The 26772-nt window shown below is 34.6% G+C and overlaps 1 protein-coding gene across 5 annotated transcripts in view; it reads left to right on the top strand.

Moving 5' to 3' along the window:
- The first annotated feature begins 1331 nt into the window (after nucleotides 1–1331).
- The window catches only part of LOC136980015 (sperm-specific sodium:proton exchanger-like), a 127376-nt gene continuing 101935 nt past the window's right edge, over nucleotides 1332–26772 (top strand). For 4 of the 5 annotated variants that reach the window (XM_067276061.1, XM_067276060.1, XM_067276059.1 and 1 more), the window contains exons 1-6: nucleotides 1332–1422; nucleotides 7474–7731; nucleotides 7801–7944; nucleotides 19626–19742; nucleotides 23039–23300; nucleotides 26137–26295. In XM_067276061.1, coding sequence (XP_067132162.1) covers nucleotides 1341–1422; nucleotides 7474–7731; nucleotides 7801–7944; nucleotides 19626–19742; nucleotides 23039–23300; nucleotides 26137–26295 — 1022 coding nt within the window. In that variant the 5' untranslated portion in view covers nucleotides 1332–1340. Of the gene's footprint in view, nucleotides 1423–7473; nucleotides 7732–7800; nucleotides 7945–19625; nucleotides 19743–23038; nucleotides 23301–26136; nucleotides 26296–26772 lie in introns of those variants that run through there. The other variant, XM_067276062.1, reaches the window with a different exon arrangement.

Below are 26772 nucleotides of genomic sequence, written 5' to 3'. Positions count from 1 at the left end.
TTTGTTTCTGATTACATTACCATGCAAAATAGTCAGTTGCCATATTAAATATCTGCCAGACATAAACTGTATTTAATTCATATTTGTTTCTGTGGAAGAGTTTAAATTTAACACTAAAATTTCTTAATTCTTGTTAAAGATGTGAAAACAATATTTAGATGGCACATTGCATAAAGCACATTGGATGGATAACAACAGTGGTGTAAAATTAGTTATCAAATTAATTTAATTGTAAATAAATAATGACTTTGGTTTCTGATTAAAATGAAACATATTATTTGAAAAACGTAAAAATGTACAGTTATTGAAGACATATTGAAAAAAACTTTCAAACTATTGTAAATGTCCTTTACCAATCAACACTGGCGAAGTTGACTTGCTTTTATAGGCTCTTTCCTGTTTATACTCATGTAAATTGTTTAAAAATTCCCGTAACATTGGATAGCTTCAAATTTTTTTACATTCGAATATTTTTTAACTAAATACGAATTTAAGAATATCTGATTAAGAAATTTAAAAGTTATATCTAATAAAAATTTACCGTTGCTCTTATCTAATTTTTAAATTATTAAATTCAAAAAATAATTTGAACTTGGTAAAATTAAATATTTCAATTTATTTTAAAACTAAATATTATTCAAATGCTGAATTTTTTTTAATTCAGCATTTGAATATATTCGATACTTGTTTTTAAAATACTTAGTTGAAATTTACTCTATAATAAATTAAAATATCATTTACTAAGATTTCGACTCAAAAAATAAGTTTAATTGCACGATAGCTTTTCATTCAAATTAATGCATCCAAAAAGAGACTTAATCCCACGACGATTGATAACGAGTTTAAAGAAACGTGCCTAAAAATAGCAGGATTAAAATCGAAAAGATGTTGAAAAACATTACGGAAATTAACCATTTATTTGTGTATCGTTGATGACGAAGTTTTGACTAATCTGATCTCCATTCAAATAAAGGAATTTATAAACGTTTAGGTATTCCTTTAACACCTAAAACAAGGGTCAGCTATCCATCGAAAGTCGTCCCGTGTTGTGTTGTATTTCATCCAATCGAATTGGCAAGTTTTTCGATTTGTTCATGACGTAGAGCGCGTGTCGTCGTGGGGGAAAGTTACTAAATATCCCGTTCCAAGAGGAATTTCTGGAAAAAAGGATATTTAATAGCTTTCCCTTATCAACGGGTTTATATACCACACGGGCTTTTGGCAAAACGTTCTATATTTCTAGTGGTTATTCTATTCCAATTCAAACTATAGAACAAAAAAATGGTCTTTCGAAAGTTTCGTTCCATTCGAAATTGTTCTTTATGTAGAACGCAAACCGAATGAAAATGGAGAAATGCATTTATCAATCTTCCTTGAAAAGTCCCACTCTCGGATATTTTGCTTTGATTTGTTTTCTTGGAGGTAAACTTAAATTATAACGTGCAATTATTTATTGTGACATGGTCACAATGCCGGACTGGAACTTTTAATCATATTTTTAATTAATTTAATTTTTTTTTTAAATATATGCTCCTCATCCCAAATTAGTGGTGGATTGCCTCGGTACATTGTACTTTTCCTTTAACAACAGACATTCTGTTCATTTATTAACTGCTTTCGGGGAAAGTTTTTGAATCGAAATAACGTGACTTCCGGTTTGCACCGGAAATTCGTATATTGTTAATCGGAGCCTCCTGTCTCTAAGGTTTCCGTATGCGGTCTCGATTAAGGAAAGACAAACGGACGTCAGTGGGAATTTATAGATCTAGAATAAGCTGTCAAGGTGGCAGCCTACCGCTCTGTGGGACCCGGAATCGAATCCGGAAACGGGTCGAAAGGGTATACTATAGATTACTCCCTATGGAATTTCGTGTGTTTGGGTATATATCTGAACTCGGGACCGAGACGAGTTCAACGATACCCTACTTTTGGACCGGAGACGAAAAATAAAAAAGTTATCATACTTTTTTCGGCGATCGCGGGATGATAGGGAGTCGCGTCGCTTGCCGTTAAAATTGCCTTTAGTAGACGTTTCCCCTCTTTTTTACTTTGTTCAAGAACTACCGTGAATCGATCACTAGTTTAACACATGGCAGCGTGTGGTGGCGCCCATACGAGAGGTCAGTCGGGCCGCCATGTTCGCTGCCATAAGTAACATTAACCGAAATGGCGATCGCGCGGATGGCCGAGCGGTAAAGGTGGCAGCCTACCGCTCTGGGGGACCCGGGATCGAATCCAAACGGGTCGAATAATCCCCAGGAATTTTTCGGGGGTGGTCCGTTCGGATATGTCGGGCCCCGTCCCTCACCACCCGGTCGCCCCATTGTGGGCCTGGCCGAACCCATAATGGGCCTACTAAAAGAGGCCCTCTTAGTGCCCACAGGGCGGAAAGAGTTAAAAAAAAAAAAAAAAAAAAAAACCGAAATGGCGATTGCGCGATGATCGAAAGTTGCGTCGCTCTCTCCGCTCTCGTATCGCGTGTTTAACGCTCCGAGAGATGACCGTAGTCCGACGTCACGGTTTGCAACTTTACCGCAAGATGGCAATACTAGCAACTACGGTGCCGTCTGCATGAGAGCATTAAAAAAGTATGGTAACTTAAAAAGTGTGATAACTTTTTTATTTTTCGTCTCCGGTCCAAAAGTAGGGTAACTTTGAACTCGTCTCGGTCCCCTGAGTTCAAATATATAATCAAAGTCCTGAAATTCCGTAGGGAGTAATCTATAGTACACCCGGTCGAAAATTTCAAGGCAAGGATAATTTTGTGTATATTTTTCGATACAATCGGGCTGAACCAACATTCTTAAGATTAAAGTGTAGCTCGACATCTGCGTAACAGAAACTTTCCAGTTGGAAAATCAGATAGAGCATCGAAAAGTGTTCCTAGGAGTAGCCGGATTAATATACCGAGTGCTATACTCGAAAATATAACAAATATTCGTTATTTTTGTCACGTGATTTAACGTTTTGCTTCTTTTTTTAGAAGCACGTGATTGCATTATATAGATCCAATATAAAAATGGTTCGGAGAAGCTAGTAGGATGTTTTTTGAGACTAAATAACTAATTGATGATGCATTGATCCGAGCATCGAAAATGATTACGAACAAATTTACTAACAAGGGACAGAATGACGTCGAGGTCACCGATTTTGATCAAACTCGGCGAGGGTTGTTTTTTAAACTCTCCTCCCTGCAGACACTAAGAGAGCTGCTTGTTGCAAGCTCATTATGGGTTTGCCAGGCTCACAATGGGTGGTCAGATGGTGAGTGGCCCGACATATCCGGACGAACCACCACTACCCCGGAAAATTTCCTGGGGATTTTTCGATTCCGGGTCCCTCAGAGCGGTAGGCTGCCACCTTGACTGCTCGGCCATCCACTCGGCGAGGTTATTGTGCAACCCCAAATTAAATCCCATTGAATTCCTGTCATTTGTAGAGTGGCGAGTGTCTCGCTGGGGCCCATCGATTTCGTAATCGTGTGGTTGGCGTTTCGAATTTCGTTGGTTTTAATGTAATTTTTTTTTATTACAAAAGTATGATTTTTACTTTGGCCTGGTAGTTTATGTACTAGGGGCATTAATGTTATTAAATTTTGGTGGTTAAACGTCCAGGGATGAAGAGATAGTAGGTGGTCAAGTGTTGTATCTCGGGAAGGCTCGGAATTTAATAATTTTACTCGTTATTAGCATTTACAATTTTTTTAATAATTATTTTTTTTATATATAAAACTCGCCGCTACCCTGAAAGTTAAGTTTTTCTGCCATTTTATAGTAGTTAAAAATATAAAATGTTTTTTATAACAAAATCTCATAACATGGCGCTATACTAAATATTATTTATTATACTTAATGCCATAAATTTATTTTTAAAAATAAAATCTCAAAACAACCAAAAAAGTTACGCAACTCGTTGCTGGATATTTTTAATGTTTTATTGATAGATATTATAGCAGTTTACTTATACATGATATTAGCGAGGTTGAGGCCAAAGTTTTAAACGCGGAAACCTGTACGTCGGACGTTCAGCGCCGCTTTCTCGTAAGCCTAGAAGTTTGACAATGGTGTTTGGAAAGTCGGTGGAATCATGCTCGACATTCCAAACGCCATTGTCAAACTTCTAGGCTTACAGGAAAGCGGCGCTGAACGTCCGACGTACACGTTTTCGCGTTTAAAACTTCGACCTCAACTTCGCTATTAACTAATGTTTACAGGTTGCTATTTTTATAACTAAGGCATTTGTTCTTTTATAACATTTATATTTAAAGTTTTTGACGTTTTTTTTAATTAAAAATAAAACACTACTACCAATATTATAAATATTATTAAAAGTACCAACCTATACCATTTTTTGAATACATTTTGGAAGTTGGTGGCGCCGAGATCGCCTCGCGTCATTAGACATCACCGCACGAATCGTCGACGACGTGGTTATTTAAATTACATTTCGATGCGCATGCGGTAAACATACTTTTGCCGTTTTTCGGTACGCGCCGCATTTCAATTTAAATCAAATTAATTAATACAAAACACGTTAATTGATATTCACGTAATATAAATGCCATCCAAGAATTCGTGTCTAATGACGCTTAAATCAAATAAAATATCAGAAATTTATTATTAACCATTTCCTAACGAATCGCACAAATCGCCTTGAAATCACTTTAATAAAGAAGCTCTCAACAATTGCGAAATTGCATTGATGTCACCAATCTAGCAAATGTTTTATTCCAAAGAATATAAAATTATTAAAATAAATTCAACAGTTTTGCCGTATTGTTTCACTTTATTTCAGAAAATGGCATGAATTTAATTTGTATAATCGAAACACTCTTTAAGAAGTGTTAGAAAAAATGACATTGCTTCATGCCTATCGGATTATGAAAATTTAATTAATATTACTTTGATTAGGAAGCTATCGTATAAGAAATTCTAAATCTCCTTTTATTACAATAATAATAGTAAAGACCTTTATAATTTCCAACTAAGGGCCGATTTGAAAACTTCATGGATGCATCATCTTTGGCAGATCACTCACGTGTCGCGTTGCTGTAATCAAATAAACCAAATTAAATGTAACGAGCGATTATTTATTGTGACAATATCATAATGCCGGGCTGCAACTTTTTGTCACAATGTTCTCAATTCTTTTAGCGATGGTTTTGCCTCTGTACATCATACTTCTCCTGTTAGCAATAGAGTCGTGCCAGCCATCTAATTCCTTTCAGGAAAGTTTTGAATTGAAATAATATGACTTCTGGTTTGCATCGGAAGTTTGTATATAGTTAATCTGGGCATCCTGCCCTAAGCTTTTCACATCGGGCCTGATTTTCATATATCTAACTCTTTTCTCGAGATTAAGGAAGGTCAGATGGATAGGGGACGACAGTGGGAATTTATAGGTCTACAATTTTTTCAAATTGCAGCCCAATAATTTTTCCATAAACGCAATATTTACGAGAACATACTTCCCGCGTAATTTATTCAATTGTTGCCAAAACACTTTATTTTCACATAAAAGCAATTATTCTAGCATTTTTACAAGATATTATTTTTATTTAAACAAGTTTTATATGAAGTCTCTCGGACGTCTCTGTCGGGAGGAGGGCAACGATTACTTTTGATAGAATTACTTCAACCCCTTCCACAACGGTTCTTTCTTCCTATCGGACCAGCGGTATGATGGCATTCGAATAGGAAAATTACATAATACAAATTTACTGGCAAGCGCAAAATATGTTTTAAGTGGTTTTCTAGGGTGCCCAGTTTAAATAGCCTAGATTAAAAATTTAAGGTATATTTTCAAATCCTGTCTACTTGACCAATGAAATTGTGTCATTTTTTACTATCCGAGTATCGCGATAAACGAGACAATGGCGGGCATTTTTTTAAAATTTAAACTCTTTCCGCCCTGTGGGCACTGAGAGAGCCTCTTTTAGCAATCCCATTATCGGTTCGGGCAGGTCAACAATGGGGTGGTCGGGTGGTGAGGGATGGGACCCGACATATCCGGACCAACTACCTCCGAAAAATTTCTAGAGATTTTTCGACCCTTTCCGATTCGATCCCGGGTCCCTCAGAGCGGTAGACCGATTGGCCATCGGCCAACAATGGTAAACTCCTTATGAGGTTTTCGTTTTAATGCTCATTATATTATAATACTGTATTCGATTTATGTAACTACAAGGTTATCTTACGTAACGGTTTATCGCGCCTAGTGACCAATCTAACACATTTTTTAAATTCTTTATTACGCTACTGTACACAATTTTGAGAATTTTTAAAATGTGTTAGAGTGGGCATTCGATGTGATAAACTTACGTAACGTAACCTTTGTAAATATAAATCAAATACTATATAACAGAAGGGTTACAACTACGAAAGAATCTAATAATGTTAATGTTTGCCGTTATTTTCTGCCAGGGCAACGCCGGGCTCATCTGCTATAGTGTGATAGTCACGCGAGTGTACAATAGTCCACGAGAGGCAGTACACACGAAAAAAAATAACAACAATTATTTATTTTTTTACGTGATTAGCAATATACAGGATTCTTTCGGATTCCGACTCTTAACGTTATATAATATCCCAAACCGGGGCGAGGAATCGAGCGAATACAGAACAAAAGAACATGCTCGCAACAAATAAGAAAAGACGGACTTAAAATCTTACGACTAACATACACTAAATTATAAATTAAAAAGGAAAGGAAGAATAGCAAGAAGTTTTAAGTATGATAGAGGAGGTTATAAGGAATACCCGGGTTCTCTGTTTGATATCGACGCTCTTCTGCTGGGGAACCATTCTAAATCATTTCTCGCTGATCTTTTTCGGATCTCTTCGAAGATTCTCCTTGTACAAGGGACGTTGTCTCTCTCTCTTTACGTTAGTGGGGTCCTTTCTCTTTCTGTAGGCCACCTTCGTCTCCCTTTGTCCTCCAAGATGACAAGTAGGAGCGTAACTTTCGCACGTCTACCCTCAGTGCCGTAACTAGCCATTCTTGTGCCCTGCGCAAGAATTTGCATTTAGGCCCCTTAATTAATTAGGTTTGGGAAAATAATAAAACAAATACATGCATTTTGGGTCCCCTTTCCAAGTGGGCCCTGTGCGGGTGCACTTGTTGCACCTGCCTAGTTACGGCACTGTCTACCTTCACCGACAGTCCGACCCAAGAATGAACTTTCTTATCGTTCTAGTTGCCTCAGAGCCTTTACTTCCCATTGTTAACCTTGTTCGTGGAAAGGGTTACCCCACCCACAGGAAGGAATGTTAATAGAAAATTCGAAAAAACAAAAGGAAGAACAAAGAAGAAAGAAAACTTAAAACTAAACTTATATATACATTAATATGGCGTATTGTCACAACTATGGGACTGTAGTTCATGAAAGAAAATTTTTGTAGTCTATGTAGTATTAATGTGTGAAAAACATATTTTACCCATTCTGGTTTATGAAATTAGCATTTATATTTACAGCTGCATCAACATGTGTGTTCAGAAAGTTCAAATTTGTAAGCAACTTTGTGAAAGTTTTTTATGGAGTTATTATTGCAGTAATAACAATGCATTTCAATGAACAAAAATTAGAAACTTTTGAAATTCAGTATTGGTATTTATTATTTATCCAGTATTTCTACATACCTATATTTGTATTTTGTTCGGCAATATCATTTCAGCCTTACATATTTCATAAAGTATTCAAGCAATGTATGATTTTAGGCATTAGCGGAACTTGTAAGTACTGTATTCTCGATTGTTTGACATTATTATTGTATATCTAATGATTTATGCTTTCTCGTTTAGTTATTATCGTTGTCATGACTTCAGTTACTGCTCAAGTATTTTTATTTGAAAGGAATTTATCACGACTGATTTTATCTTCTACCATTGCAATAATCCTAAATATTTTATCGAGCAAAGACACGATGGATCTTCTGATGCATTTCGGTAAGTTTTTGTATTTAAAGTCTTACAAAAATTAAACATAAAAGATAATAAATCATTTAAATATTCGTTATAGTCAATTTGCATTGGCGTAGCCAGGGTTTTGTTATGGGGGCCTTTTTTTTTTTTTTTTTTAAACTCTTTCCGCCCCGTAGGCACTAAGAGGGCCTCTTTTAGAAAGCCCATTATGGGTTCGGCCAGGCCCACAATGGGGCGACCGGGTGGTGAGGGACGGGGCCCGACATATCCGAACGGACCACCCCCCCCCGAAAAATTCCTGGGGATTATTCGACCCGTTCGGATTCGATCCCGGGTCCCCCAGAGCGGTAGGCTGCCACCTTGACCGCTCGGCCATCTGGCCTAGTAGAGGCTGTAATTTTCTGGGGAGGGGCACCAAGTTAACTGTGTGGGGGCAGGGCTGTAATTTTCTGGGGAGGAGCACCAGGTTAACTGGGGGGGCCGTGCCCACTCATGCCCCTTCCTGGCTACGCCCATGAATACGGCTGTGAGTGGTGATATGAGATATCGCCAAACCAGCAAATACGAATTTTATTTAAAATTTTTGAAAATCATCTAATTGATTCAGTTTGTTATACACTCAGTTCTCAATAAAGTGAACTATTTTCAGGAACACTTGCCATTTACTATACAATTGATGTTAAAAAAATTTGATAAGGTAAAAATTTCAATAGGGTGAACTGTTCTTGCAGGGCAAACAGAATAATATGTTTTGATAAGGTGAACTTCTAAATTTGGCAAATTCACCAGACTACTCTCTCTTAGTTAAACATGAAACCAGTGGCGTGCCGTCCTTGGAAGCGGTGGAAGCGCCACTTCCCTTGTATTTTCTAAAATATAAATACATATTGTGCGGCACCAGAGGCACTTACTACAAATTTCTATGCTACATGTGAAAAAAAAAACGATAAGATTGCTATTGTATATTCGAATATCAGTGGCAGATAAAGGTCTTGTTTGCTTCTTGCAGTTGTTTATTTAATATATTTAATTTTTCGAGAATGTCTGTCAAATGCTTGATCATTAACTGATTTTAAGAGTGTCACTTCGGGGTTTGTCATTCAAAAACGCACCGAGGATATCAAATAGCTTCATGAATCTCTTCATCCTCTGTGACAACCATCTTATTTCGGTATGAAGCAATAGCCTGTTGTGTTCAGCATTTTTATCCTCACAAAACTGCATGGCCATCTCACACCAAGTTCCTCTATCAGTACCCTAAATTCTTGTCTTTCTCTCTCAGTCATAACACAATCATAGAAGTAGTGTTTCGAGCCATCTATAATATGGCAAGTAGGGCATTCATTCGATGTCCTATTAGTGAATCTGGCCAGATAGCTGGCGAACTTCCCATGGCCAGTAAAGAATTGAGTGGTATAATAATCCAGGGTAAACCATTTTAATTTATAAAATTGTTGTATATTCGGTATGTAATCATAAGTTATATGACTTCTGTTTTCGTTCCATCTGCCTTGCCAATTGTACATTGTGTACCGTAACATTCGTCGTAAGGTACGCTGACTGAGTTTATTATAGTTTGTTATCAAAGAGGTATTCTCTGCAGCCTGCTTGGCCAAGGTGTCAGCTCTTTCATTTCCAGTTGTTCCCTGGTGGGCTCTAACTCAGGTAACAGCATAATTACAGTTAGATAAGCGTATTAATTGTCTAATCTCCACAGCAATTGGGTGCAAGTTAGTACTGTTTATAATATTAAGTGCTGACAGGGAATCCGTACATATATATATATAAGCATTGTCATATGAATCCTTAGTTCAGTTTATTGCCAATTTAATAGCAAGCATTTCTGCTTGAAAACCGTGCAGCAAGTGTCTAATCTAATTGTCTGATTATAAATTTTATCATTATTAATATACGCAACAAACTGCATCCAACCATATCATTTATTCTTGAACCATCGGTAAAAATTTTTATGTCGGTCTTTTGAACATTATTATCGTCACAATATACTAAGATATCTGGGTTGGTTGTATCGTGAAATGGAAATTCCCATTCGACTTCATCATATGTTATACTTCAGAAGATTGTTTGAATCGTATTTTCCCATTTAACTTGCTGTAATTTACATCGCTGAATAACAAACATATCGATTGGTGGCCTTATAGCTATCACCTGGAGGCTTTGATTATTCGCAGTGCGGTAGGCTTTAGTAAGTAGGAGTAGGGCACGTCTCTGTGACGATATTAACTTTCGTTTTGTATGAACTTTACTAGTAGCCCATCCCCAAGTCCCACATGCATATGTGACGATGGGGATGTAAATAGCATCATAGATAATGGCCATTGCGTCGGTGGAAAGGCCCCAATTTTTCCTCGCTACCCGTTCGAAAGCTTGAAAAATAAGACCGGTGCGGTTTGTAATAAATTCTATGTGTTTGTCCCAGCTTAATCGAAAATCTATAAATACTCCCAGATATTTCAATGTTTTTTCCACTTTGATGATATTTCCGTTCATTACGAGATGAGGTGGTCGCCGGTATAGATTACTGCCTCTTGGTTTGTTGAAAACTATTCCCTTTGTTTCGGTGGGGTTGAAATGGAGTTTATGCTCTATCCCCCAGTTGTATATATTTTGGATTAAAAGATTGCTTTTGTTCTCTAAATCCGCTCTTGAGCGACCACTAATCAACATCATAACATCGTCCGCATAAGCAGTACAGTGGTCCTGTCCAAAGTCTTCTCTAAGGAAGCACTCAAAGGTTATGTTCCAAAGTAAGGGTCCACATAGTCCACTTACTGACCCCTGAGAGCATCCTTTGGAAACTGATTTTCTTACATAATGCTGTCCATATTGTAGAACAGCCGCTCTATTTCGTAGGTAATCTTGAATAAGTTGGAAGATATTGCATGGACATTTAATCTTTCGCAGTTGGAGTTTGATGAGCGGCTACCATGCGCTATCAAAAGCTTTGGTTATGTCTAAACTAATTCCAAGGACATATTTATTATTCTCAAGTAAACATTTTAATTTTTTAGCCATATCCTCTACTGCGTCCTTTGCCGATCTTTGTGGTCGAAAACCAAATTGGATGTTACTAAGGCATTTATTTCTTTCGACAAACCAGGAAAGTCTATTTGTGATTAACCTTTCAAGTATTTTGCCAAACATTGACAGCAATGAAAATCAGGAGACCCGGCTTTGGTACCGGTACGACTCTCGCAATCTTCTAGACAGATGGAAAGATTGCGTGTTGGATGCATGTATTAAAGTAGAACAAAGTGCCGTGGTATAAGAAACCATAATTTTTTTCGCAATATCAGCTGTGATGTTATCTAGGCCAGGGGCCTTACCCTTTTTTAAATTGCAAAAAGCTTGGCTTATTTCTCCTATAGAAAACGGCGGCATATTTTCTGTGCCATCTATTAGATCTGTGAGGTTGCAGACGAGGTCCGTAAATCACGAAATTCTTCCATTTAAATTACAACAATAGATTATATAGAAAAGAGAGAGAGAGAGAAAGAAAAAAAACTCTTGATCTAGACATCGCGACGCAAAATGTAAACAACGAGTGTCGGAACACGTGCCAAAACACGTGTTCAAAACGATCCATCTATGTCAAATGGAAGAGTCGAACTCTGACACGAAAGTCCATAAATAAATGGAATTATGACAGAAATCGCAATTAACGGGCTAAATTATGAGTTCGAGTCATGTAAATCTGTCAACAGTCTCCGAACACAATGGTCAAAAAGACGCCAGAAGGATACTCCGAATCGGACCTTTCCCATGACCCGGGTCGTCCCGAGTTTCGCCTAGAAACAAAGGGGAGACCAATCGGAAAACGGGAAAGGGGATGATGGGCCAATCGGAAATCAGAGTAGCGAGCGAAGAACTATAAAAACCCGGGATCCCGAAGGTCGGGAGAGTCTCCTCCGCATCCTGCGAAGAGCCGTGATCTGTGTTGTGTTGTGTCGCCGCCAACGACGTACGACGCCTCAGCACCTCTGCGAGCATCGGTCCAGCGATCTCATCTCGTCCGCCCCGGGGCTTCGACGGAAGGGAAATCCTCGCCACTCCGAAAGACTGTAGAGAAGTGGACTGTCTATTGTGGATGTAAGCATATATGTTCTCCAATAAACGGGTTTCCTTATGTAAAACACTTGTCATCATTTGTCTCCTCCGCCACACCTACATGCAAACGTCCCTTAGGTTCATCCTGGCACGGGATTAACTTATCCCCACCTGTCGGAAACCTTACACTGGTGTCAGTGAAGTGGGATATTTAAGCCCAGTCTACACCAGTCCAAACCTTACAGATCCGCTTCTGTACGGATATGGCTTTGCAGGTTCGTATCGTTCTCTGGATCATCCCCCGGGCAATACGTCTCCAACTGGGAGGTCAAGGTTTGAATTAATGTCTTTGGTTCATTTTCAGTGCCCGTGGGAGCTTTAATGATTTTAGTTTGCCTTAGTTTGTTTGTACACATTTTGGTTATGTAGCCCCACGGCTTTTTAGAAGTTTCTGTACAAAAATCTTTCCAGCTATTTATCTTTTCATTCTTAATGGCCTGTTTGTACATCCATCTTAATGGCTGGTTTGTGAGATAATTATTTTTATGTATTCTGCGCATTTGATCGTCTCTGCACTTTTGGTACATTTTTCTGAGTCGTCGTGTGGTTTTTCGAAGGTTTTCGAGTTCTGCAGTCCACCATGGAACTTGTCTTTTTTGGGGTATCGTTTTCGGAATATATATGTCACAAGCGTTTGTTATTGTATTGATGTTATTATCTATTTGTTGACAGGTTTCATTGCGATTTTCTGAATATTGACTTATCAGGTGTGTCTCCAAATAATCTTTCATCTCCAACCAATTCGCACGAGTTAAGAGCGTATTTTAATTATGGGAACATACTCAGGATCTTGAGCATCATCTGAGTTTGAGAAATCAAAAGTAATTAAAGCATGTTCCGTAAGGCTGTCTTCAGTCAGGACTCTCCAGTTAGAAATTTTAGTGTAAGTACTATTGCATCCCACACAACATCAATCCAACTCTCACCTCTATGTGAAGTGAATGTTGGTGCGAGAGTGGAATGTTAATAATTAGAAGATCAAAATGTATGTGTAAAAATCTCCTCCAGTAAGCTGCCACGACCATCAAAAACATCACCGCCCCAAGCCGGTGAGTGTGCATTCATATCACCAGCGATCAAGATGTGCGTACCCCTAAATGCATCAACAATTCTCTGAAGTCTATTAATAAAATCTGCAGAATCAGCATGAACAGGGATATATACATTCACCACAATAAGTCTAACTTCATTTATATTAATCTCAACAGTAATTATATACTGATTACTAAACTCATTGTGGTGCATGATAGATATGTAGATTTTTGGAACTAGAATTATAGCCCATGGTGTTCAGTCCCAGACACGTCGAACTTCGCCCGTCCCAATGCGCATCGGGCCGAACCCGTAACGATCTTGTTTAAAAAAAAGGCCTCTCAGCGCCCGCGGAGGAAAGCATTTAAAGAAAATAAAAATGCTCTCTCTGCCCTGCAGGCATTAAGAATGTCTTTTAGCATGACATCACCGAATCGCCAGACCCGTAACGAGTGCCGACCAGTGATAAGTGACTCGACATATCCGAGATAGACCCAGATCGTCCATCCTTGCTTGTATTGCTCGACCGGATTCTATCCCGTGTCCTCCAGAGTAGTATATCGACCCTTAACCGCCTCGAACATTCGGCCGACCTTATAAACAATATCGAGGCTTTCAAATTATGTATTAAAATTAGTTTTATACATTTTAAAACGGCGTGTAAAAATGTAATTAATGAACATGGATCAAAACAATCTGTGCAGATAACGAATCATTGCAATATAGTCACCAATCACCATTAAGGAAAGCAAAGATTGTGGTACGATAATCTACAAGCTGTGGGAAGACCACAACAGCTTTGCTCTTGACTTTGATAGTAGCAGGCAATAAAGTCGAAGTGTTATGGTCAGGTTTGAATCTACTATAAGAGAACACTCTATCCATAAAGTGTTCTCTTACGGTATATTGCGTTTCCTTAAGGGAACTAAATTCTCTTAAGAAAACGCACAGAAATATTCGAATAATCTACATAACACCTATAATAAATAAAGTGATTTACCTGTTATTAATACAAATTCGTTTAAAATGGCTTCCTTCCATAGTAATTTGTTGTTAGTTGGCTAATGTCGGCTTCCAAATATTTCATTTCAGTTTTGTTTTCTTTACTGAAATGCGCTGTTTTTGTCTTTCCCTTTTTCCTCGATTATTCTTCAAATTCTCAACTTTTTCTTCATTTATTTCTCTACAACTTTTTTTTTTTTTTTTTTTGTAACTCTTTCCGCCCAGTGGGCACTAAGAGGGCCTCTTATAGCAAGCCCATTATGGGTTCGGCCAGGCCCACAATGGGGCAAAAATCGCAGGTAAATTTTTGCCCCATTGTGGGCCTGGCCGAACCCATAATGGGCTTGCAGTAAAAATTTCAATATTTTTCTTGGAAAATGTCGGCGAAACGAAAATGGCGTCTGGATTCCGACTAACAACAATGGCATTTGTATTGTTGATTCGGTAACAATCGCAGATAAGGCGGGAATCTAATTGTTGTCGCCGATGACGTTCAGAGAATGACGTCATTTATAAAATTTCATAAGGTCTTCTGTCTTGTAAATTTCGTGAAATTTCGTGAAAAATTTACTCGAATATCAGAGAATTTTTAAAATTGGCTTTCGTAATGTTTTATTAATCTGAAATAAAGTCTCCAATTACGTTCTGTACGAAGGAGAGAAAGAAAAGTAAAATTAAATTAAAAGTTTGTCGTTCAGTGGCGTGCTGTCATTGGAAGCTGTGGAAGCGCCGCTTCCCTTATATTTTCTAAAAAAAATAAATACATATTGCGCGATTATTTTCATATTTTAACGTATTTTGGATTAATAAAATTAATATTTTATTATAACCGCATTACGTATCGTATCACAAATTCAGGGCCGGATTTGAGGCGATTGGGGCGATTGGTACCAATCGGGCCCCGCGCTTGAAGGGGCCCCGCATCATGTCAAAATTTATATATTTAAAAATAGTACATGTTACAAAAATAAATATCTATGTATATTATTATTAAAAAATAAAACAGCATATTTCAATATGTAAATTAACTGTTAATTAATTTTGTTATTTAAAGTTTGAGGGGCCCCGCAAAAAAAAATTCAATCGGGCCTCGCACCTATTGGATCCGGCGCTGCACAAATTTATATACTACACGTGAAAAAATCGATAAAATCGCTACTGTATATTCGAATATCAGTGGCGGAATGGAAGCGCTATATCCTCGAAACCGGGTCAGCTTCCAAACAGCCAGATTATAGGCATTCGCGCATGCGCTTTACAGAGCACCAACCTCACACGGTTTAGCTGGTGGAAGCTACACACGTATAACGCTTCCAATGATTCTATCCCGGACCGATTCTAGGCTGTTAGCTGCCTGCCTGCCTGCCTGCCTGCTAGCTAGATATTTGGCCCCCCTCGCCCGATTATGTGAATCATAAGTACATTTATAACTTAACCCAACCGATAGGAATTTACTAGTATGTTTTTATGATAGTTCTGTATAGTTGACAAAAGTTTTAAAAAAATCCATTAAAATATTTGATATTTTTATTCCGCTCTCCCATCTTATATTACTTACGGATTTCGATGTTAAACCAGTGATATTACGATTTCGTATGTCCCATCTATAAGGGTATGTAGGGAAAAAAGTGTACAATTCTTGTACAATGTTAAAAAATTAGCTGTTACTTTGGCAACATCATTTACAACCAAATTTAATGAATGAGATGCACAAGGTACAAAAAAGCCCCAGAATTTATTTTCCTTAAATTTACGATTTATGTATCCGTCGTCATAAAAATTTGTCTTTCCACTTTTTTTCCAAGACTACAAATATTCAGGTACAAAGTAACTGGTTTCAACTTATTTCTACGTAAGAAGTAATTAAATAATTAAGAGATTAGGGAATTGGGGACATAAATAAAACCTTGCCGAAAGAACAGGAATTTTACTTAAACAAAAGCTTAACCGAACCAATCTCTAGCCGAGTACAGTGAGGAATGATTTCTTCGTAATATTAGATAATAAAGACAGAAATTTTTCCAGTTCAACGAGAATGACTAAAAAGTTGTAAATTTTGGAAATTTTCATGGAACTGGCCCTAAAACGAATTAGAAAACAAATGACGGACAATCTACTTAGTATTAAGTTTAACATATTTAGATTTATACAGCTATAGTGAGAAACGTTTAAAATTTACAACAATCCTGTCGCGTTCTTTGAGGTACATTAGTGATGTGACGAGGCATTTGACATTGACCGGTACCGGCACCCTCGGGATTTGGCACGCGCACACTGCACACCTACCTGGACCGTCTCTGATTCCGTCTATTAGCCACCCGTATCGAGCTATTTGACTAAGTGGATTGTTTTAAAAGTTAAAAAGTAAAGAATATTTTATGTTATTTTTATGTACTTTTTTTACAAAGCTACACTTAATTATAATTTTCTTTAAAAGTATATTAATACAATTGAACAATATATTGTACCAGGTATGTATATCCACCGCACATTTTATTTCACCGAGTAAGTTTTCATAATTTATTTTTAATTTTAGCCCTTATATCGTGGCTAGTGATTCAGAATGTAATTGTATATTAAAAACACATATGGAGAAGTCTACGGTTTTTACTGGCTTATCAAACAAATGAATACAAATGGACCCTAGACCTGGGGTCAGCAGTTTGTCAAGTGAGAAGAGCCAAATTGTCATGGAAACAGGATAACAAAAGTACCAGAGAGCCACAGGTTGGATGGGTGGACACGTGTTCAGTGGGTTATATATATAGATATGCTTCAAATGCTACCACTCGCTTGCAACTCATATTGATCAACGCGAGTGTGGTCATGTGCGGATGGGCTAAAGAGTGGTAGAGAGTATGCTGTACGAGTCGAAGTTTGTTCGGCGGCTCTATCTCGTAAACTCATAAGTTATAAGGCTGCTTGAGATGAGGTGAAATTGGAGTTTATGTCCGAAGAGCTACAAACTTCTATGCAAAGAGCTGCATGCGGCTCGTGAGCTGCTCCTGCTGACCCCTGCCCTATACCATCACTGATGTGCAATTAACTGATTGCTCCTGGAAGTCGGCTTCTTGCAGAAACATAGCTTCCCTGTCATCAAATGTCACAGCATGCCATTGCATGAAACTATACAGGATTATGCATTCAGTGACAACATTTTAAGTTTATTAGAAGAAAATTAGATCATGTTATCTGAAAAGCAATTGAAACTTTCCAAAGTTACTTTGGATGTCTACATGAATATTAATAGTAATTTAGCTTTTTTTAAACAATAAAAACTGAAGCCCATGCTGTAAAATATAACTATGATAAAGTTAATAGTGATGATGAACTTATTACTAAATCAGAATGTATTATGTAGTTAATGATTCAGATGCAATTAAATGTGTTATGCATCAATATTATTAATCAATATTGCATGTTTAATAAAACCATGTTTCCCAAGGCATTTTTGATAAATTGGATGAAATTGAATTAAAAAAATTAATGATTTAAAGCTCTTTTAAAAGCATCAAACTATATTTAATGATTATTTTATTTATTTAAAGAAATTTCTTTTATTCCTTGATAAGGGGGAGTTTTTCGTTTGGAATAAATTGGTTTACTTTATTGAGAACTGACTGTATTTGGTTACATATGATCAATTCTGTAGCCATGATTAAGTAATTGGGAGACTAGAGGTGCAAACTGAAAAGATTGTCTCTGATATTTTCTTTTTTTCAGTCAGCAACTAGCCATTTAAGGGTCTGCATGTGATTGTTTTTTTTAACTGTTTCTACCCTGTGGGCACTAAGAGGATTTTTTAAATATACTTATAATATTTTTTTTAATATGGTTTGACCAGGCTTACAATGGATGTAGCCATTTGGTGAAGAAGGAGCCCAATGCTTCAGATCAATCTACCCATAAAGATTTCTTCTTTCAAATATATGAATTTATATGCAGCCAGATAGCCTGAGATTTTTATAATTTTTAACTCTCCACTTTAAAAACATTAAAAATGCTTTTTCTCATATTCATTGTGGATTTGACCAGCCCACTAATTGTGAAAAATGGAGCCTGACATATTTTAGTTAATTCAGCTATGAAATTTCTGAGTTAACCTGGTTGAATTTGGGTCCCTTAGAGCAGCACACTTATGCCTTTGCCTCAGTTACCAAACTATCAATGGCCTAAGATGGCAGAAATGTCATCTTGCTTCCTTTAAGTATTTGCAAACAACCTTCCATTGAACATCGGGAGTGCTTCTTGAATGGCCTGATCATATCTGTTAGACCACCTCTTTGTCACCTTCTTTGTGAATCACATCTTCTTTAATAGTATACTAATGCTTTTAATCTACAAATCAATATTCAATCATGAATTTATAATTTCAAAATGATCTTAATGATCTTGAAAAATTAAAATCTTTTGCATTGTTTACATTACATTATGCATTAGTCAATCAAAAATTAAGTTTATAAAGCCTATCATTTAAGACACTGAATGTATTGACATTTCAAATGTTATTGATAGATAAAAGAGATTATATTTTCCACAGTTAAATAGTTCGAGACATATGCCAGATGATCAGGGGTGGATCTAGGCTTTTTGGGGCCTAGGGTTTATTGAAATCCATTGGGGTCCCATTTTTTGTTAGATTAAGAATTTTTAAATTGGGGTTTAAAATTATTATGTTATTAATATTAACTATTTTTTACTACACGATAAGTGCTCATTGTTAATGAAAAAGTATTAAAAATTTATGATAATCAATTTTTGTGGGCCTTTGACACTTGGAAGCCTAGGGCTTAAGTCCTATTAGTCCCTATGTAGATCAAATTGAATTGTTACAGTTAGTTCCTATTAGTCCCCTGCAGATGATGCATAACTGTAAGAATTCAATTTGGTGAACCATTTGGGAAATAAATCTGATTCTCATTGCTGTCTAGGATAATATCAGACCAGTTCTGATATACAATAGTAGATTCAGAACTTTGCAATATTCCTGTTGAGAAACATTGGACCCTTATTATACAATCCAGATTTTCATCTAGTATTTCTTTCTGTTTTTTGTTCTAAAAGTGTATTTGTTAAACATTGTTCCACTTACATGAAGCTCTTAAACATGCATCTAGGATAAGTATGTTGAAAACTATCATCATCATCACAAATTGTCAAGATGTGCATATTTACTAAAATCTTGCCTTTAATTCGGTGGCGTAGAGAACATAACTGGCACCCGGGACACGACACTTTATTGGCGCCCCCCTTCAGAAACACATATAGTTTGTCTTGGAGACCATTTGGGTGCCCCTCTGCAAGTGGCGCCAGGTGCAAGATACACTCCCTTGCTATGCCACTACTTTGATTTATTAATGTTATGAATTTATTTTTTTGATCATGTCTCATACATTCCTCATATAAAAATGGATTAATCCATAAAATTATCAAATGTTGAAATTAGAAATTACAGTTAATTATTGTAGTTTTTAAAGTTTTTTTCATGTTGTAATATTTTAATATTAATATCAAAAATAATATGAAATTTCAAATTTTTTCAGGTTCAGCAGAATGTTTATATACTTTGGCAACTGGAGAAGTATTTTTCAATAGACTTTTTAGTTTGATTGCATACGATATACTATTAACTGGTCAAAGAGTTTATAATTGTAGTGGTGGTTAGTCTCATTATTTTTTATTTATAATTTAACAAAACTAGGTTAAAATTAAGATGATTATTTGTTTTCGTTATAATGAGAACTTCATTATAAGAACTGGAACACCACTTTTCTCGTTAAAAAACAGTTATTAATAAATGTTCATTAATCTTAAATGTTTAAGACAAGATATTTTTTGTTGTTGTTTCATGATTTGAAAAATAACTTAATTCAGAACAATCATAGTATTTTTTTTCAGGGGAAAAAAAACATACATCAACTAACTAATCAATTGATTCACTAAATTCTTGTTTCTTATGAAGTGTTGTTTCTACTTGTACTTACTTCATCTATATTATTTCTTAATTACTATGAATAGAAAAAGTATCTATGACTCCTTACAATTGCACTTCATTTATATGTAGGATACTGACCAGACAAAGAACAGTGGGCTCCTTTGTTAGCCATTTTTTATACCCGAAATCTTGAGGAAATGATGTTGCCAATACATAACATTTTTTTGTTCTTAGATAATTACAAAATCTTCAAGTTATTTTGGCTGATAGTGAATATGAGTTATCTTTTACTGAGTGTTGGTTCCATCAGAGACGTCAGTTTACTGTTTGCATCATCATTGTCTGTATCCTTTGGTAAGGAACGAGGAATTACTTGGTCTTGATGTTGTCACATTACATCACCTTCAGGAGTAGATATTTCACAAATCACTGGTTCTGGCAAGATAACAAAAGCTCCAGGCATCTACTTTTGATCCTTGTCATTATAATTTCTATAAAACATGGGATCACCTATCTTCCTTTCCAGATGGCACATAACAGCATTGAGGTGTTTGGACTCTTGATTTTTATGCGTTTCCAATTTTAGATCAGAATGTAAGCAATCTAGGAGAGTCACCAATTTCCTGTTCATTAAAAGTTCTGCTGGGGTTTTCCTGTTTTCAAGTGAGGCACCATTCACAAGGTGAGGAGAATATGTGATAAATATACTTTCCAATCTTCCTCCCTCCTATTTTGTCTGAACAGATTCTTCACAGTTTGGATGATGTGCTATGCTTGACCATTCGTCACAGGGTTATAAGGAGGAGATCTAATATGATGGATATATTGGGTTGTTGCAAATGAAATGGCTGTTTTTTAAAATGTAAACTTTCCAGCCTTGTACATCAACTTTTTTTCTATGTGAACAGTGCTGTATGTTTGCAATTGGAAGGGCACACATATAATATGTGAATTTAAAAATGTAATCTCATTTATATTTGTAGCAACAAACAGACAAGAAATAATCTGAGTAATACACCTCCTCACCCATGGATGTAGCCTTCTAGACCCTGGTCTAGGTTATACATAGATCTAGCAGTCCTTTTAAAGGCAAAATGATTTTTGTACTAGTTGACATGTTTAAGAGTACTTTTTCTGACGACATGGAAAAAAGGAAATTGAAAGGCTCCCACTTGGAATTTCTTTGAGCTGTGATGGCATTTTATAGTAGCTTCTTCTTCCTTATTTCTGCATGCTTTTAAATATATGTCCTTTTTATTACAATCTCTACAAACTTTGTCTTTAAATAAACAATTAGTAGCAAAATGGTCTCCTAAACATTTATAATACCTGACATTAATTGATATGTTGTTCATTTTGAATATTCTTCCCTTAGTATGTAACTTGTTAACTTTGGAGCTCTGGCCTTGAATAGTGGACATAGCTCTGTATGCTACTTCAATTGATAGACAAATTCTCTGGGCTGTGCCAAATGTTAATGTCTACTCCAATACAGTCTTTTTCTTTCTTCATGAATGCTGCATATAAGTCTATCTCTTAATATACTGTCCAGATTGACAAAATTAAAATGTTTGCTTAGAAGACAAAGTTTTGCTATATACTATGAAATTGTCTCACTTGATAACTGATTCCAATTAATAAAATTAAATTTTTGTACTATTTCATTAGGTTCAGGATTGAAGTGTTTTTTTTAACAATCCAGTTATTTCTTCATATTTCAAATAATTCACTAATTTTGGGGCAGCTAACAATCTAATTAGTTCATAAGTCTGTGATCTGACTACTGTTAAAAGAATTGCATTTTTCTTTTGTTCATCATCTATGCTATTTGCTAGTAGATAGACCTCGAAGCATTCTTCATACATCTTCCAAGAACCCAGTGTATTAGGGTTTTTGACAAAATTTGACATATTAACATAACCCAAAGTCTTACAGAAATGCAGTACTTATGCAAAAAATCAGATCCGATCCTCGTCACCAAATATTATGTCTTAACTGCTATAACGAAAAACAAAATCATATATTTAACTTGTAAGACTTGTTTGTTATAATAATAGTTTGTTTTATAATATAAATGTCTGCCAAGTGGTGAACAGTACAGATGCAACTTTGGAATGGATGTCTTGGCACTCACTTTTGGTGTAGCATATGCGAAACCGACATAACACTCGCACCTTAACATGTTAAATTACTTAAACAAAACAAAAGAACAAAAAGTAATCTTCTGTTTTCTGCTCAGCCTTAATCACAGAAGGTCGAGGTCAAAAGAGAGAGTAAAAAAAGGCAGTATCTATGACTAGTGGTTCTCAAGAGATAGTTGCTGGCACTGCTAACTTTTTATCATATAGTCAGTGTAATACAATCATTATATAATAGATTACATATATAAATATTATATTGTTAAATAATTTTAATTCTTACATTCTCAACAATATATACATAAGTTATATGCATGTGTATGTGGGTTTTTCAGGAAAAAAATGAAAAGAAATTTTGAAATCAATTCTTTATTAGATTATTATTTTTTATAGATGACTTTTATATTTTAACATTTGAAAATGTATAGAATATTTAAAAAGTACTGGGTAAGTATACAAATTATTTTTTAGACTTTAAAATGTGTTATCCTTTTTTGGGTAAATAATATATAGCCATTTATTAGGGATGGGAATGCATAAAATTTAATTTTCTTAATTTATAAAACTTTCACATAATGAAGAAATGATTTCAAAGACTGAACTTCATATTCTTTTCCTGAAAGAGCAGTAAATAGAATCCAAAAAGATATAATTATTCTAATTTATCATAAAAATAAATTATTTCTGTTAGAAATGGAGTACAGATTTCAAAAGATTAAATTTAAACATTTTTATTTGATTTTATTTAAAGAGTGCTTAGTTTAATTGAAATTTTGTTTTTCATATTTATTTGTAGGATAGAATAAATATAATAATAATAATATATATAGTATATAAAAATGATAAAAAGTACTACTACTAATAATAATTATTATTATTTCAGAACAATATACAATTTTAACGATGATTTCCACAATACTGAGTCCAATATTTGGATATATCTTTGGCAAAATTTCACTTTATTTTTTATTAAACTGTACTCTCAATACTTCTGCAATTGTAATCTCCTTGTGTATGATTATCATCTCTTCAGTTGCAAACTTAACAAAACTTTTATTCAATGCACTTGCAATTGGTAGTTTTGCACTTACCATTATATCAGAAAAATTACTCTTTGAAAAGAAAACAATTTCCTCAATAGAAATGTAAGTATATATTTAAATAATATTAATTGTACAGTTATATATATTTTTCTTCATTTGTTTAAAACAATCATGATCACAATGTAAGGATATTTGGCAAAGCTATTATTTATGTTATATTTTGATAGATTGTGTAATAAGTATTGTTTATAATTAAGGTGACCAACCATCCTCCTTTTGTAAGTTCTGTCCTCCCTCGAAAAGTGTCCTCCTTTTTGACATATGAAGACTAATCTATAAATCTCCATATTCGATTGATGCCAAGCCGATCCATTGTATGTAATGCGATGTGATGTGTTTGTATTTGACATGACGGTTCATCGAGGCTCGGTACAGTGCAGCAAAATGCGATTATGAAATGCATGTGCTCTGCACAGGAGACCTTGAAAGAGTGTACTTCATGCAAGTAGCTTTGTTTACTTCTTACCAAAACACAACACAGCACATATGCATGCAGTAGAGATTATTATAGTGTATTGTTGTTGCAATGAATAAAATGTTTCTTTCATTTACAATATTTTTTCTTCAATTTGTGTGTGTCCTCCTTTTCATTGTAAAAAAGTTGGTCACCTTATTATAATGCTTAAACAAAATGTTTAACAGAGGCAGGATTTCTGAAAGAGGCAAAGGTAAGGTTATCAACCATCTATTTTTGAAAAATACAGTCAATTTAGCATTTCTATTTTGTTTTTTTTGTATCTTTTTTTAAGTGTTTACACTTTAAAAAAGATACATATTGCCCTTTATTTCAGAATTAAATGGAATAAACATAAGATTAATCTAAAAACTGATAAAATATAAATTATCTACTATTAGTGTGAAATGAAAAAATGTTTGTACTGATTATCTGGATAATTATTTAACTTTTGCTGAAAGTGTAAAAAGTGATAAGCTGAAATCTACAAATCTACAAAGGATAAAAAATATAAAATTAAAAATACAGTATAACCTCTAAATAGTGGACACCATTGGGATCAATAAGTTTTACTGCTATTTAGAAGTAAATATAATTACTGTCCTATTTGAAGGGTTTGTAAAAATGTCCATTAAGTAGAGATATCCACTATTAATAATCCACTATTATTAAATGTCCATTAATAAAGGTTTCACTGTATATAAATGTTACTGTTGCAGTATGTTTTCCTATATCATAAAAAGTTATAAAATTTGGCACCATTGTAAATAAATAAATTTTGCTAACTTTATTTTTATTTCATTTATTTATTTATTTATTATTGTACTTTATTTAATTTATACTAATAGCAACCAGTCAAAATTAATGGTATTATTCAATTAAAACACAATCAATGATTTCATTTAAAATTTGGCATTCTACACCAAATCATTGGTACAGAAAGTGTTTTCTAGGTCTGTGTATAGATGATTCATATCTACCTATTTTTCGGTACCACATGGCTCCTTTCACCGATCCCATCTATTGGTGGCTTTTTTCACTTTTGCATCGAGGTCTCAGAGTGGCAGTTTTGCATTTTAAGGCCACCAACTTTTATTTACAAAACTTCAGATTAATGATGATGGTAGTGGCAGCCTGCCTTGTAGGAGTCATCCTGTGCTGGACTTTGCAACATGCAGGGAGAAAACAGGAAGAAAAAAAAGCATTTATTTTTATGTACAAGTTAAATCACAAATAAGGAATACAAACTAATAAAAGATAAAAATAAAAATAAAATAATGAACATCAAACGTTTTCATTTCTCAGATTCTCAGCTGTATACCTGTTAAATATATTAAATAAAATTATTACTTGTTCAAAAAAGCTGGCAACATTGTTTTTTGTAATCCTTTTTTATTAATGGCAGCAACCTCAATGTTGAGTGTCTTACTTAAACCTTTTATATTAATAAATGTTTATTCTTGTTAACTTTGTGCTCTGCTTGTGTGTGATTGATAAGTAAAAGCAACAATACGTACTTTTGCACCTCCTGTATAAAAATATTAATCTTGGTTCTTTCCCAATTGAAAGAATCTGAGAACGTCATTCTGGTTTGCTTTAGTTATTCCTAATAAAATACATACAATGTCTTCAGCATATATATTGGTGTTAGACTCATTAAATGAAGTGTTTATATGATAATATCAAATTCTTTAAAAATGCTGACAAAGGAAAGAGGCCTGTCCACTGATGGAGCATACAAAATGCTGCTAGTCAGCCCCAAACACTGATGGTTGGCAATTATATATTATATATAGTTATGAGATGGATCTAGCAGAATGTTGAACTGGCTTAGTTTATCTCTTGGCAATTCTTTTTGGAGGAAAAGATATTTGAATTTTTTTTCAAATTTTAGTTAAAATAAATGATTTTACATGTCAAATGAAAAGCTTCCTAGTTTTGGTAATATATTTAATATTAAAAAAAATAGAGTACTGGTAAATATTTTTAATACATAAATTAATACCATATTTTCTGGCATATAAGATGACTGGGCATATAAGATGACCCCCAACTTTTACAGTTAAAGTACAGAGTTTGGGATATACTCGCTCTATAAGATGACACCTGGCGTATAAGATGACCCACGACTTTTGAGAATATTTTCCTGGGTTAAAAAGTCATCTTATACACCAGAAAATACAGTAGAATTACTGGCATCTGTATTTTTTTACTTTAAATTTTAATTGTTTGAATTTTTGCTTCATACTTATATCAATATTTCCCACTGTTTTATGAACATTTTAATGTATAAAGCAATAGTTTTTTTTATAAAACATCTTTATTGAGAATACAATTATCTTACTGTTAGTATAATCATATTATTTATTAAATATTCTAAATTTTTGAATTTTAGTTTAGTGATTTAGAAATTTTTTATTTTAGATTTTTAAAAGCTACAGTTTTTCAAGTGGAAACAATTGCTTTAATTCATATGGGTATACTTTTGTACTCATCATTCTTGTTCTTAAAGAATAATCATGAGTCAAGTGAAGCAATATGGATTCAACCTTTACTTATATATTTCTGTTTAATTATTTACAGGTAAAATAAAATATGCTTTGATAATGATATTTAATATATATGAATAGTGTATATTTCAAGTAAATTTATATTTATTGTAATTATGCTTTCAAATACAATAAAATTGCTAGTTGAATTATTTAAATTTTAACCAATAATATAATATAATCAATTAACTAAAATAATTTTATATACTTTTGTGATAAACTTATTGAAATAATAATTAAAAAGATTTAAAATCATTACATAATATACAAGATAAAAATAAACTATTGAATTTTTATGATGAACGGGTTTTGTAAGAATTTTCTTATGAAATCTGTTTATCATAGAATATGAAATAAACTTATATGGAGTTTGGATGAAAAGTTTCTGACCAAACCTAAAAATTGATGCAAAGTAGAGATAGCTTGATGATGCTATATGGGAGTGTTGAATAATAACTACCGCTTTGGAATCATTACAAATAAATATATTGGGTCATGTGAGCAAAAAGTT

This window comes from Centruroides vittatus, unplaced genomic scaffold (genome assembly GCF_030686945.1).
Source record: "Centruroides vittatus isolate TY-2023 unplaced genomic scaffold, ASM3068694v2 contig_658, whole genome shotgun sequence".
Taxonomy (NCBI): domain Eukaryota; kingdom Metazoa; phylum Arthropoda; class Arachnida; order Scorpiones; family Buthidae; genus Centruroides; species Centruroides vittatus.
Note: the sequence above shows the minus strand (reverse complement) of the source record. Positions and strands in the feature narration are given on the sequence as shown.